This window comes from Scyliorhinus canicula, chromosome 9, assembly GCF_902713615.1.
Source record: "Scyliorhinus canicula chromosome 9, sScyCan1.1, whole genome shotgun sequence".
NCBI classification, from domain to species: domain Eukaryota; kingdom Metazoa; phylum Chordata; class Chondrichthyes; order Carcharhiniformes; family Scyliorhinidae; genus Scyliorhinus; species Scyliorhinus canicula.
This window is the reverse complement of record NC_052154.1, coordinates 126,392,026-126,405,561: the sequence shown is the minus strand read 5'-3', so window position 1 is coordinate 126,405,561 and position 13,536 is coordinate 126,392,026. Positions and strand designations below refer to the sequence as shown.

The following is a 13,536-nucleotide window of genomic DNA, read 5'->3' as shown; positions in this document are numbered from 1 at the left end:
GGTCCCTCTTATGCACAGCGACCAATCAGACCCCTCACGAGAGGCTCTTCATTTTTTCCTGGGGCACTACCACGGGGGTCTCACCTCCAGCATGGCTAAGGACTCCGGGCCCCGTACTCCTGAGGAAACACGTCAGGGCACACAAAACCGACCCCCTTGTTGAGAAGGTGCGCCTGCTCCACTCCAACCCCCAGTGCACCTTCGTCGAGTTCCCTGACAGCCGTCAGGACACAGTATCCCTCCGGGATCTGGCACCCGCCGGATCCAGCGCCCCCTCTATGCCCACAGAAAGACCCCTCACCCTACACCCCATGCTGCCGCCTCCTCGCGCTCCCGAGCCCACTCCACCAATTCCGTGCACCCGCGCCGGCCAGCCCCCAGCGCCCCCAGTCGAACCAGAAGAGTATGAAGCTCGGACACAACCCTCCCTGGAGTCCGCCATCGTACCCCAGCACACAACACCCATCCAGCCACCGCAAGAGGCTGCAACCCCGGTGCTCCGCAGATCACAGCGGACAGTTCGACCACCGGACAGACTTATTTTGTGGACCACCACCCCCGCCGGACTTGATTTTTTTTGCAGGGGGTGAATGTAACTTAGTAATTCACACTGTATTTACCAATACCATTGTAAGCGCAGTAGTGTTATCCGACCACTAGGGGGAGTAGCTCTGGGAATGCTCAGGAATTTGTACAGGGCTCCACCCTTGGCTCCGCCCACAATTCCTCCCCCTGGACTCCTGTATAACTACCCTTGTCCAGAGCCAGCCTGCAGTTCATCGAGAGTTCAACGGGTAACAGGCTGGCTCTGTAGTAAGTAGATTAAAACCACTGTTCATATCTTAAAGCACGTGTCTAGTGAATTGATGGTTCCATCAGTGGCTAGCTGTGAAGCTCTTCACTTTGGTAGAAATAAACAAGAAGGCAGATTATTTCTTACATTATTGTTGATCAGAAATCAATCAATCTCTGCTTTAAACATACACAATGGCTTAGCTTCCACAGCCCTCTGGGGTAGAGAATTCCAAAGATTTACAACCCTTTGTATGAAGAAATTTCTCCTCATCTCGGTCCTAAGTGACATCCTGCTTTATTTTGAAATTGTACTTCCTGGTTCTCGATTCCCAACCAAATGAAACATCTTGCCTGCATTTAGCCTTTCTATTTCTTTAAGTATTGTGCAGGCTTCATTGAGATCACAACTTATTCTTCAAAACTCTAGAGAACAGAGGTCCTGTTTGCCCAATTTCTCTTCATAAGACAGTATTGCCATCCCCGGATCAGATCAGGTGAGCCTTCATTGCACTCTCTCTATGGCAGTAACATGCTTTCTGAGGTAAGGGGACTAACACTGCACACAGTATTCCAGGTGTGCTCTAACTTAGCCCCTATACAATTGAAGCAAGACCTCCGTATTCCTGTACTCAAATCCTCTTCCCATAAACGCTAACATTCCATTAGCTTTCCTAATAGTTTGCTGCATCTGCCTTCAGTTAGCCTTCAGTGACTGGTGGGCAAGGACACCCACCTCTACACTTTCCAATTTCTTACCATTTACCATTCATGCCCTCATAGTTGCCCTTATTTAAGATTAAAATACAAGTCTTAGATCCAGTGTTCTCTCACTCAAAATTAACATAAAATTCAACCATATTGGATGCAATTTAATGGCTGCATTGCATTATTAATGCACACTTAGTGACGAGGCCACTCAATCACGGGCAAGGCCAAAATCAAGAACCGCGCCGATCTGTTTACGATCTAACAGGCCCGTTCCCGTTGGCAAAATCAGGGTCCCGCCTTGGTGCAGCGCAAAACCAATAATCATCACTTAATCCCTATCTCCATACAATTAACGGGAGTGAGCCCCTATCCAACAGCCTCTCGTGATCCAACAGCCTCCCCAGCAAGTGGTCACGGGGGATCCGATTAGTACTCGTTTTTTAAAAATGTGAAGCTGGGGGAAAGGTTGCTGCGGGACCCGAGAAGGTGAATAGCCATCTGCGGTAGCTGCCTTAGTGCTCAAGAGGCTGTGTGGGAGAGTCAGCCTAGGTCGGGGTGGACCGCCAGCAGAAGAAGGTGGGGCTGGCTGGGCTGAGGGGAGGGTGGAGGGAGATGGGTGTCTCAGTGGCCACAGCTCTGCCGTGTCAACTGCTGGATCATGTCTTCCTGTTCTGGGGGCAATCCCAGCCCCTGACCGCTTGCCTCACCGACTACTCATAACTCTCCCTCACCGTGGAGGCCTCTGGCCACGCAGCTGAAGGATATTGCTCATAGGGAATTGTCAATCGTAGTTAAGTGAGCACTTCACACCTCCCAAGTGGATTCCCGTGGGAAAGGCGTACCATTCAGCATGTGGAAGTTATTGCCCAGAATCCCAATTAAACTTGATGCCTGGATATTGTGCCTGAACACAGCGGAGACAGTACCATGGACGCAGCGGCCAACATCCGAACACTCAGCGGTTGGGCCCCAGCACCGGGCACATTACCGCATCCAGAGGGTGGGTGTGTGCACTGGGGAGGGGACCAGCACCCAGCCCAGGTAACATTATGTCCGGGTATCTGGGGTACAGGCTCGGAGGTCCGGTGAGCAGGGGCCCCGCTGTGGCCGGGGGTACGTGGAGCATTGGATTGGTGTTCATCCCGCATTGCAGAAGAAAATGCCAGAGCCACCATATTGGTCAAAAACCTTTCACGTCGTGGTTGACTAGTTCTCCAATGGATTTAGGATAAGCAATTAGATACGGCGATCATCGAGGTAGTAATGAGATCCTTGAATAAATCACCTTCAGGCAGCAGAAATGTCCAGACCTGAGAGGGACATTCTACAGGGAATGGAGGATAAACGGACTGCGAAGCTCGGGGCCCTCAGTCACCTTCAGGCAGCAGAGACTATTGGACCGGAGAGGGACACTCTATTGGCAACAAAGGATAAAGGGACCATGAGACTCGGGCTCTCACTCACATTCAGGCAGCAGAGAGTAGCGGACTGCGAGGGACACTCTATTGGCAACAAAGGATAAAGGGACCATGAGACTCGGGCTCTCACTCACATTCAGGCAGCAGAGAGTAGCGGACTGCGAGGGACACTCTATTGGCAACAAAGGATAAAGGGACCATGAGACTCGGGCTCTCACTCACATTCAGACAGCAGAGAGTAGCGGACTGCGAGGGACACTCTATTGGCAACAAAGGATAAAGGGACCATGAGACTCGGGCTCTCACTCACATTCAGGCAGCAGAGAGTAGCGGACTGCGAGGGACACTATTGGGAACAAAGGATAAAGGGACCGTGAGGCTCGGGGCTCTCACTCACGTTCAGGCAGCAGAGAGTAGCGGACCACGAGGGACAGCTTTCCCTGAGGCTCAGGAGCTGGTCAAGCAGCGCATTGGGCCTGAAGAAAAAAATATCAGTGAGGTCACAAGAAAACAGTAAGCTGATTGATTGGTGAGTAACGGATATCAGGGACTGTATCTAAATAGCTGTCACTTAAATAACAGAAAAAGATAATAGTTAGGGAACCAAGCTTGGAGGATAAAGGAGAAATGAGTCTAAAAGCAGATCCAAGAAATCAAAACAGCTGATTGGATGAGTACATTTATATATTCTATAATAACAAGGAGCTAAGAAGAAGGGCCCTAGTTAACATTAGTTAGTATTATTTGATATCAAAAGGATAAATTTAATTTAAAGGGTAAGACATGTTGTAGAGCTCCAAGCCGTGGTCTGCTCTTCCTGCTCCATGTGGGAGACCAGGAACGTTCCCACATCCCAGAGACTCCATGTGTGCAAGAAATGTTTCCGGCTGCAGATGCTGGAAGCCCAAGTTTCAGAGCTGGAGTGGTGGCTGGGACACTATGGCGCATCTGCGATGAAGAGAGCATCGTGGATAGCACATATGGAAAGGTGGTCCCACTGCAGGCTCAGACTTCACAGGCAGGAAGGGAATGGGTCACCACCAGACAGAGCATGGGAGCTAAGCAAGCAGTACAGGAATCTCCTGTGGCCATTCCCGTGCAAAACATATGTACCATTTTGGATACTGTTGAGGGGAATGACCTCTCAGGGGAAAGCAGCAACAGAAAAATTCATTGTGCCATGGTTGATTCTGCTGCAGAGAGGAGGAGTATAAAGTGTGGGAATGCAATAGTTATGAGGGATTCAATTGCTATGGGAATAGATAGGTGTTTCTGTGGCCACAAACGAGACTCCAGGATGGTATGTTGCCTCCCCGGTACTAGGGTCAAGGATGTCTTGGAGTGGTCGCAAGACATTCTGGAGGGGGAGGGTGAACAATCAGTGGTTGTGGTACACATTGGTACAAACGACATGGGCAAAAAGAGGGATGAAGTTCTCAAAGCAGAACATAGGGAGTTAGGAAGAAAGTTGAGAAGTCAGACCTCAAATGCTAGTGATCTCAGGATTACTACCAATGCCATGTGCTAGTCAGAGTAGAAATAGCAGGATATATCAGATGAATACATGGCTGAAGAGATGGCGTGAGGGGGAGGGTTTCAGATTCCTGGGGAATCGGACCCGTTATGGGGGAAGTGGGATTTGTACAAACTGGACTGGTTACACCTGGGCAGGGCTGGGACTGATGTCTTGTGTGTGTGTGTGTGAGTGTGTGGTGGAGGGGGGGTAGTGCTTGCTGGAGCATTGGAGAGGGTTTAAACTAATATGGCAGGGGGATGGGAACCTATGTAAGGATTCAGGGCAGGGGGAATCAAGAACAATAGAAAAACACAGCAAGGACAATAAGAAAAGTGACAGGCAGAGAAACCAAGGGTTAGTATCGGATAATGGCACTGTAAAAAATAGTAGGAACCGGTCAAGGAACGTTAAAAGGACTTGCCTGGCCAGCTGCAAGATTGAGGGCTCTTCCGAGGCCGCTCAAATAAATGAGCGAAACCCTGTAAAAGTGCAAAACAAATCAAGATACTAGTGGAGGGGGAGGATAGGGAGGTTGGGGTTCATCCGACAAAGGGGGGGGGGGTGGTAAAGGAGGTTATTCCTATGTAAATACATGATGATCTTGTTCTGTAAACTTTGTAAAAACTGCAAAAATCTCAATAAAAACACATTTTCTGAAAAAAGTACTAGACTTAAGATTTTGTGTCTGAATGCTCGGAGCACTCGAACTAAAATGGATGAATTGCGCAGATAGATGTAAAAGGGGTAAGAAATAGTTGGGATAAGGAGAGATAGCTCTAAGGTGACTAAGAATGGGATCTAAACATTGAGGGCTATTCAGTTTTTAGGAAGGACAGACAGAAACAAAAATGTGGTGGAGTTGAATTTTTGATTAAAGAAGATATTGGTGCAATATTGGGAAAATATATTAGCACAGATGATGTGCAATCTGTATGGGTTGAGTTAAGAAACACCACAGGGCAAGAATCATTGATAAGGGTGGTATACAGACCACCAAATTCCAGTGGTAATGTTAAGAACAGCATTAAACAGGAAATCAGTGATGCTTGTGTTAAAGGAACAACTGTAATTATGAGTGACTTTAATCTGCATGAAGATAGGGTGAGTCAAATTAGTCACAGTACAACAGAGAAGTAATTTCTAGAGTGTGTACAGGATGGTTTTCTGGACCAATACATGGAGGAATCAACAAGGGAACAGGCCATCTTGGACTGTGTGTTGTGCAATGAGAAAGGATTAGTTGGCAACCTAGTTGTGAGAGAACCCTTGGGGATGAGTGATCATAATATGATAGAATTCTTTATCATGATATATAGTGAGGTAATTGATTCTAAGACTAGGGTCCTGAATCTTAATAAAGGTAACTACGATGACATGAGGCATGAGTTGGCTACGACGGACTGGAAAACATTACTGAAAGGAAGGACAGTGAACAGGCAATGGCAGGCATTCAAGGAACGAATGGGTGAACTCCAAAAGTTGTTTATTCCTATTTAGCGCAAGAGTAGAAAAGGAACCGTGATCAAACCGTGGCATAGAAGGGAAATTAGAGACCATGGTAGATTCAAAGGAGCGGCATACAAGTTTCCAAGAAAAGCAATAGACCAGAGGATTGAGAATAGTTTAAAATTCAGCTGAGGCAGACCAAGGGATTGATTAAGAAGGGGAAAATACAATATGAAAGTAAGCTAGCGGGGAACATAAAAACTGACTGTAAAATCTTCTATATGCAAGTCAAGAGAAAAAGATTGATAAAAACGAATGTAGGCCCCTTATAGTCGTAAACGGGGGAATTCATAATGGGGAACAAAGAAATGGCTAAGGAACTAAATTTGTACTTTCCTTCTATCTTCAAAAGAAAGACATGAATAATGTATCAGAAGTTCTGAGAAACACAAGTTTTAGTGAGGAGATTAAGGAAATTAGTATTAGTAGAGAAATAGTTCTCGGGGAATTATTGGGATTGAAGCGGATAAATATTCAGGGCCGGATAATCTTCATCCCAGAGTTCTTAAGGAAGTAGCCCTAGTAGATTCATTGGCGGTCATTTTCCAAAATTCATTGGACTCTGGAATGGTTCCCACAGATTGGAGGGTAGCTAATATAACGACTCTATTCAAAAAGGGAAGTAGAGAGAAAATAGGAACTATAGACCAGTGAGCCCAACGTCAATAGTAGGGAAATTGCTCAAGTCCATTATCAAGGATTTCATAGCACAGCATTTGGAAAGCAATGGTATAATCAGACAAAGTCAGCATGGATTTATAAAAGGAATTCATGCTTGACAAATCTACTGGTATTCTTTGAAGATATAACTAGTAGAGTTGACATGGGAGAACTGGTGGATATGGTTTATTTAGACTCTCAGAAGGCTTTCGGCAAGGTCTCATGTAGCAGACTATTGTGTAAAGTTTTAGCGCATGGGATTGCTGGTGGTGTTTTGAGATGGATAGAAAGCTGGTCAGCAGACAGGAATTAAAAGGTTGGAATAAATGGGTCTTTTTCAGATTGGCAGGCAGTGACTAGTGGGATACTGCAGGGATCTTTGATAGGACCTCAACTGTTCACATTATATATTAATGATTTGGATGAGGGAATTAAATGTAGTATTTCAAACTTTGCGTATGTCGGGTGGGAGGGTGAGCTATGAGGAGGATGCAGAGATGCTTCAGCGGGATTTGGACAGGCTGTGCGATTGGGCATATGCCTGTCAGATACAGTATAATGTGGATAAATATGAGGTTACCTATTTTGATAAAACTAGGAAGGTAGATTATTACTTGAATGGGTGTAAATTGAGAGAGGTGAATGCACAGCGAGAACTTGGTGTCCTTGTGAATCAGTCATTGAAAGTAAGCGCACAGGTACAGCAGGCAGTAAAGAAGGCAAATGCTATGTTGGCCTTCATAGCAAGAGGATTTGAGGATAGAACTAAGGATGTTTTACTGCAATTGTATAAGGCATTGGTGAGGCCACACCTGGAGTAATGTGTGCAGTTTTGTTGTCCTTATCTAAGGAAGGATGTTCTTGCTATGGAGGGAGTGCAGCGAAGGTTTACCAGGCCAACTTCTGGGATAACAGTTCTGTCATATGAGGAGAGACTAAATCGATTAGGATTATATTCATTGGAGTTTAGAAAAATGAAGCGGGGGATTTCATAGAAACTTAACAGGATTAGATATTCAGAACGAATGTTCCCGATGGTGGGGGAAGTCCAGAACTCGGGGTCATAGTTTGAGGATAAGGGGTAAACCATTTAGGACTGAGGGAAGGAGAACTTTCTTCACCAGAGACGTGAATCACTACCACAGAAAGTAGTTGAGGCAAAAACATCGTGCCATTTTAAGGAGGAATTTGATATTTCTCTTGGGGCTAAAGGGACCAAGGGATATTGGGGGGCGGGGGTTCAGGGTATTGAACGTGATGATTAGCCATGATCATGACGAATGGCAGAGCAGGCTCGAAGGACCGAATGGCCTCCTGCTTCTAATTTCTATGTATGTACATTTGTGAGCCACAGCATTCTGGACGAGGTGGTGTCTGACAACGGCAATTTGCAAATGAATATTTCAACCAATTTGCAATCCAATACCACTTTCAACACCATACCAAATTCTCAAGGTATCCACAGTCAAAAGGAGAGGTAGAAAAGGGTGTCCACACCATGTTCCGAGGAAGATGGAAAACTTCCCTACGGTGATATTAACTTATAGATCCACCTTGCTGCAATGTGGATTAGCCCCATCAGAGCTCCTGATTGGTATAAAAGTCCACAACAACTCCTAATGCTTCAAAGAACCTAATCCTAAAGATGGCAAACGCGGGCCACCAAAACATTCATGACAGTCCTACAGGAAGTGGCAGACGTCCGCCTATAATAGAGGTTATCGCACTAGAAGCCTGCCATAGTTACACAAAGATTGATCAGGGATTTGAAGGAGGCGGCATCATTGTCTGGACAGATGATGACAGCCAAGGTCATATCTTATCCATATACTGGAAGGTACGATCAGGAGGAGCCTCATCCCTCAATGCGACCCTCCTGATACTTGTGTGAATTAGAAGACAATAAGTGCAAGAAACACAGACTACAACTCAAATCCGAATCAACAAAGGTTACTCAAATCAACAGAGCCCATCACTCATCAGGATGTGAGCAGAACAAGAACTGGAAGAATTGCCAAGCCTCCATCTGAGTTTATAAAGCCAGAAACTTCAAGCAGGGGTGATAGGTGCATGTAGAAGAAGTTGTAGGACAATTGTATGTAAATACGCTGGGTAAGATTTGCGGGAGGCATGTAGTAAGAGGGTACCTCCCATTGCAAGGGACTGGGAAGAGTACTACCCAGTGTGATGTAAAGAGACACATGACAGAGACCAGAGCCATTTGTAGACTGGACAGACTTGTGTAGAATTAGCTCATAGCTTTGGCTACACCCTTTGTAAATGAACACAAACACAGTTATGTGTTATCAATAAATGCTACATATTCAATCATACAAAATTAAAAATCTCTTCATGAAACCTACTGAACATAGAACAGAATGAAGAGAGGATCAGTTTATCAATGGTATTTCCTTGATTGTTCAGTAGCCTGCCAAAACTACCTGTTTAGGCTTAGATGTAATGAAATCAAATTCCCTAATTTTCTCCCCTCTCCGAAAGCACTGATTACTGCAGGGATGGTGCCATATTCACGGCATCATACTGTAGAACAATCCAAATGGCTAATTCTTCAAGTGTGAGCCTAAACAATGAATGTTGTTGCAAAAATCCATGGAGACAGTATCATAGCCGAGTTCAAACCTGTACTTCTAATGTCAAAACAAGTGATTTTTCCAACAAGAGTCACCAGTTGACAATTAGCAGGAGTAGAAAGCTTGGTTGGTTTGTCATACCATTCACCAATGGTCCTTAGCTCTGTTCCCTCGACCTCTTCCTGAGAATAAGAACCCATGCTCCTCCTAACTGCAAATTACTCAATGCAGCGAGGTGACAGCAAGTAGATCCTTCCAATCACTCAATCTGGATTAGACGTACCCTACTAATATATCAAATATGTTCAGATTTTAAATCACTGTTCTCAACTTTTCACAGTCTCCTAGCTCAACAGCTACTTTTAGAACTCATTCCAGTTTCTTTGTTTCAGAAATGTACAGTTTATTGGCCTGAGGATAAAGCAAATTACCATGGAATTGAAGTGATTGTAAACAATGTTCTCCATGCAGATGACTACAGTTTGAGAAACATTACCCTGAAGGTGAAATATATTAATTTCTGGCTTCAGTATTGGATCAACAGCTTTGGTGAAAAAACAATTTTTACTACTACCAACAAGAATATCTTCCAACGGGCAGCACGGTGGCCTAGTGGTTAGCACAACCGCCTCACGGCGCTGAGGTCCCAGGTTCGATCCCGGCTCTGGGTCACTGTCCGTGTGGAGTTTGCACGTTCTTCCCGTGTCTGTGTGGGTTTCGCCCCCACAACCCAAAAATGTGCAGAGTAGGTGGATTGGCCACGCTAAATTGCCCCTTAATTGGAAAAAATAATTGGCTAATCTAAATTTATAAAAAAAAAGAATATCTTCCATCTCCTTGGCTCCTAAAGTAACAATTGTTTTCTATCCATATCTATTCATTGATTCTACCATCACATCATGCAACAACAATGATTATGGATATCAATGATCTAAGAATTCAAGTAATAAAGAAAAGTTAACAGACTTAGTGTACATAGTATTCCAAAAGGCATTTGATAAAATGCCACAAGACAGGTTTGTCAGCAAAGTTCAAATTCATGGAAGAAAAGGGGCAGTGGCACCAGGATTGCCTGAGTGACAGGAAAGAGAGTAGTGGTGAATGCTTGTTTATTGGACTCAAGGGCCATATATAGTGAGGTTACCCAGGGGTCAGTATGGGAGCCTCTGCTTTTCTTAAGTCTCGGTCATAAATATAGATAGAGCACAACTTCACAATTTTCAGAAGACACAAAACTTGATAATATTGTGAACTGTTAAGGGGATAGATGTGGACTTCTAAAGGACATAGACAGGCTGCTGGAATGGGAGGGCATGATGCAGATGAAATTTAATGTAAAAAAAGTGTGAAATGATACATTTTGGGTGCAAGAACAAAGAGAGGCAATATAAAATAAAGGATATAATTCTAAAGGGGTGCAGAGTGACGAAGAATATGTGCACAAATCTTTGAAGGTAGTAGATTGCAAAAAATGATTCATGAGATATATGGGATCCAGTGGCACAGTGGTTAGTACTGTTGCCTCACAGCGCCAGGGACCTGGGTTCAATTCCACAGTCTGTGTGGAGATTGCACGTTCTCCCCATGTATGATTGGGTTTCCTATGGGTGCTCAGGTTTCCTCCCACAGTCCAAAGATGTGTGGGTTAGGTGGATTGGCCATGTTAAATTGTCCCCTAATGTCCAGGTTAGGTTATGGGATTACGGGAATAGGGTGGGGTGGACACTCGTAAATGGGCAGAGTACTCATTCGAATGGCCGGTGCAGACTCGGTGAGCCGAATGGCCTCCTTCTGCACTGTGGGGATTCTATGGGATCCTAGGCTTTATAAAGAGAGGCATAGAATATTATGGTTATGGTGAACCTTTATAAAACACTAGTTTGGCCTCAACTGGAGTATTGTGTCAAATTCTGGGTTTCACTTTTAGAAAAGATATGGAGTCAGTGGAGAGGGTGTGGAATAGATTTACATTAATAACTCCAGGGATGAGGGACTTCAGTTAAGTGAAGCTGAGATTGTTCCTATTAGAGAAGAAAATTTTGAAAGGAAATTTGATAGAGAAGTGGCCAGGACAAAGAAGATGGGGAGAAACTGTTTGCATTCGTGGATAGGTCAAGAACACGAGGAAACCAATTTAAGATGAATGGCACAAGAACCAAAGACGGTCTGAGGAAAAGTTCATTTGCACAGCAAATGGTTAGGTTCTGGAATGCACTGCCTGAGAATGTAGTGGAGGCAGATTCAATTATGGATTTCAAAAGGTTGTTGGATGATTATCCAAAGAGAAAAGAAATTGCACGCGAACATGGAATAGACAGTGGAGTGGGACTATTTGAGTTTTCTTGGAGAGCTGGCAGATGGGCTGAATGGCCTCCTTTGGTGCTGAAACCAATCCATGACTCTGTGATTCTATAAAGTAGGTCTTATTTCCTTTGGAAGAGAAGTAGTTGCAATGTGGAATGAATCAACAGAATTAATTCAGACAGCATGTGTACTTGAAGCAGGATTCACATGCTAGGAGCAAGAAGCTAAAAAATAGAAATTATAAATCAGGAATTCAGGAAAAAATGTTTCAAAGCTTGGTTGGGTAATGGAAGAAGCTATTCAGGAAATTAATTTAAGCAATCACAATAAATGGTTTTGAGGAAATTAGATGTGTTATGTAGAAGCACAAACAAATGCAGGACTGAAGGAACGCACTGGCTCATTAAATTTTGTGACAGCTCTTTTGCAGAGCAATTCAGTTTGCCCCACTCTTCAGCTTCTCCCCCCATATCCCTGCAATTCTTTCTTCTTCCACTATTTATCCAATTACCCTTTGAAGACTATTATTCAATCTACATTCATATGCAGCTGGCAGGCAGGACAATTCAAATCCTAAGCACTTGTTCATAAACCTTTTCTAACATTGCTTCTGGTTCTTTTTGCAATCATCTAAAATCTGTGCCCTCTGATTTAGCCGTCCTTCAGTCATTGGAAACAGAGGGCTGAATTTTCTCAGCCATTTATAGATGACTGGGAGGTGGAAGAGGTCGAATATTGTGATAAAAGGCCTCAGGACAGAAGCTCGACCTATTTATATCACAGCTGGATATTCTGAAGGAGTTTGGCTTGGTCAGAATAGCTGCTGCTCAAATGTGCAGAAAGATTATTAAGCCTGTTAAATATTTTAAGATTTTTTGCAAATTGTATGAGAAACACAGGCTTCAGAGACTCGCCAGGTAAACAAGGTGGTGAGTGGAAGGTCAGTGTTGGCTCTAGACAACAGATATTGTGAATTCTAGCATTGCTTGGTAGAGAGTATGGCACAATGCAGATATTGGTAGTATCAGCTGTGAACAAGAAAAAAGTTTTTAAAAAAACATTTTTATTAAAGTATTTGTAATTTTATAATAATAACAATAACAACAACAGAAAGGAAAGAAAATCCAAATATAAACGTAGTACACACATAATTTCCATCCCGAACAAGTCCCTCCTACCCTTAACAGAAAATAGCCTAACTTCCCCCCCCCCCCCCCCCCCAACCCCCTTTAGATTATTGCCTCTGCTGACAGTAAATTTTCCCCGAAGAAGTCGATAAACGGCTGCCACCTCCGGACGAACCCTAGCATTGACCCCCTTAGGGCAAACTTAATTTTCTCAAGACTGAGAAACCGCCATGTCGCTAACCCAAGTCACTGATTCCGGGGGCTTTGAGTCCCTCCATGCTAGCAATATCCGTCTCCGGGCTACCAGGGAGGCAAAGGCCAAAACGTCAGCCTCTCTCGCCCCATGGACTCCTGGATCTTCCGACACTCCAAAGATCGCCACCTCTGGACTCGGCACCACCCATGTTTTTAGTACTGTGGGCATGACATCTGCAAAACCCTGCCAGAATCCCCCAAGCTTCGAGCATGCCCAAGACATATGGACATGATTTGCTGGGTCCCCCCGTACACCTGTCCTCTACCCCAAAAAACTTTCTCATCCGGGCCACCGTCATGTGTGCCTGGTGAACTACCTTAAATTGTATCAGGCTGGGCTTGGCACATGGTGAGGATGTGTTAACTCTGCTCAAAGCATACGCCCACAGACCCGCCTTTATCTCTCCCCGTAGCTCAACTTCCCACTTGCCCTTTAGCTCCTCTATCTGAGTTTCCTCCGACTCCATAAGCTCTTTGTAGATGTCCAATACCTTCCCCTCTCCCACCCCCATTCTGGAAACTACCACTGTCCCACTGGCGTAGGAGCAGAAAGGTCGGAACCTGCCTTCGCAAAAAATCCCGCACCTGCAGATACCTGAATCCATTTCCTGCTGGCAGTTCAAAATTCTAAATCCTTCGAACAAAGGAAGCTCCCA

The 13,536-nt window shown here is 44.7% G+C and overlaps 1 protein-coding gene across 2 annotated transcripts in view; it reads left to right on the top strand.

The window, feature by feature from the left end:
- Positions 1–13,536, top strand: part of ptpn5 (protein tyrosine phosphatase non-receptor type 5) — a 271,921-nt gene that overhangs the window by 238,940 nt on the left and 19,445 nt on the right. For both annotated transcript variants that reach the window (XM_038807521.1, XM_038807520.1), the window contains exon 10: positions 9,587–9,697. In XM_038807521.1, coding sequence (XP_038663449.1) covers positions 9,587–9,697 — 111 coding nt within the window. The remainder of the gene's footprint in view (positions 1–9,586; positions 9,698–13,536) is intronic.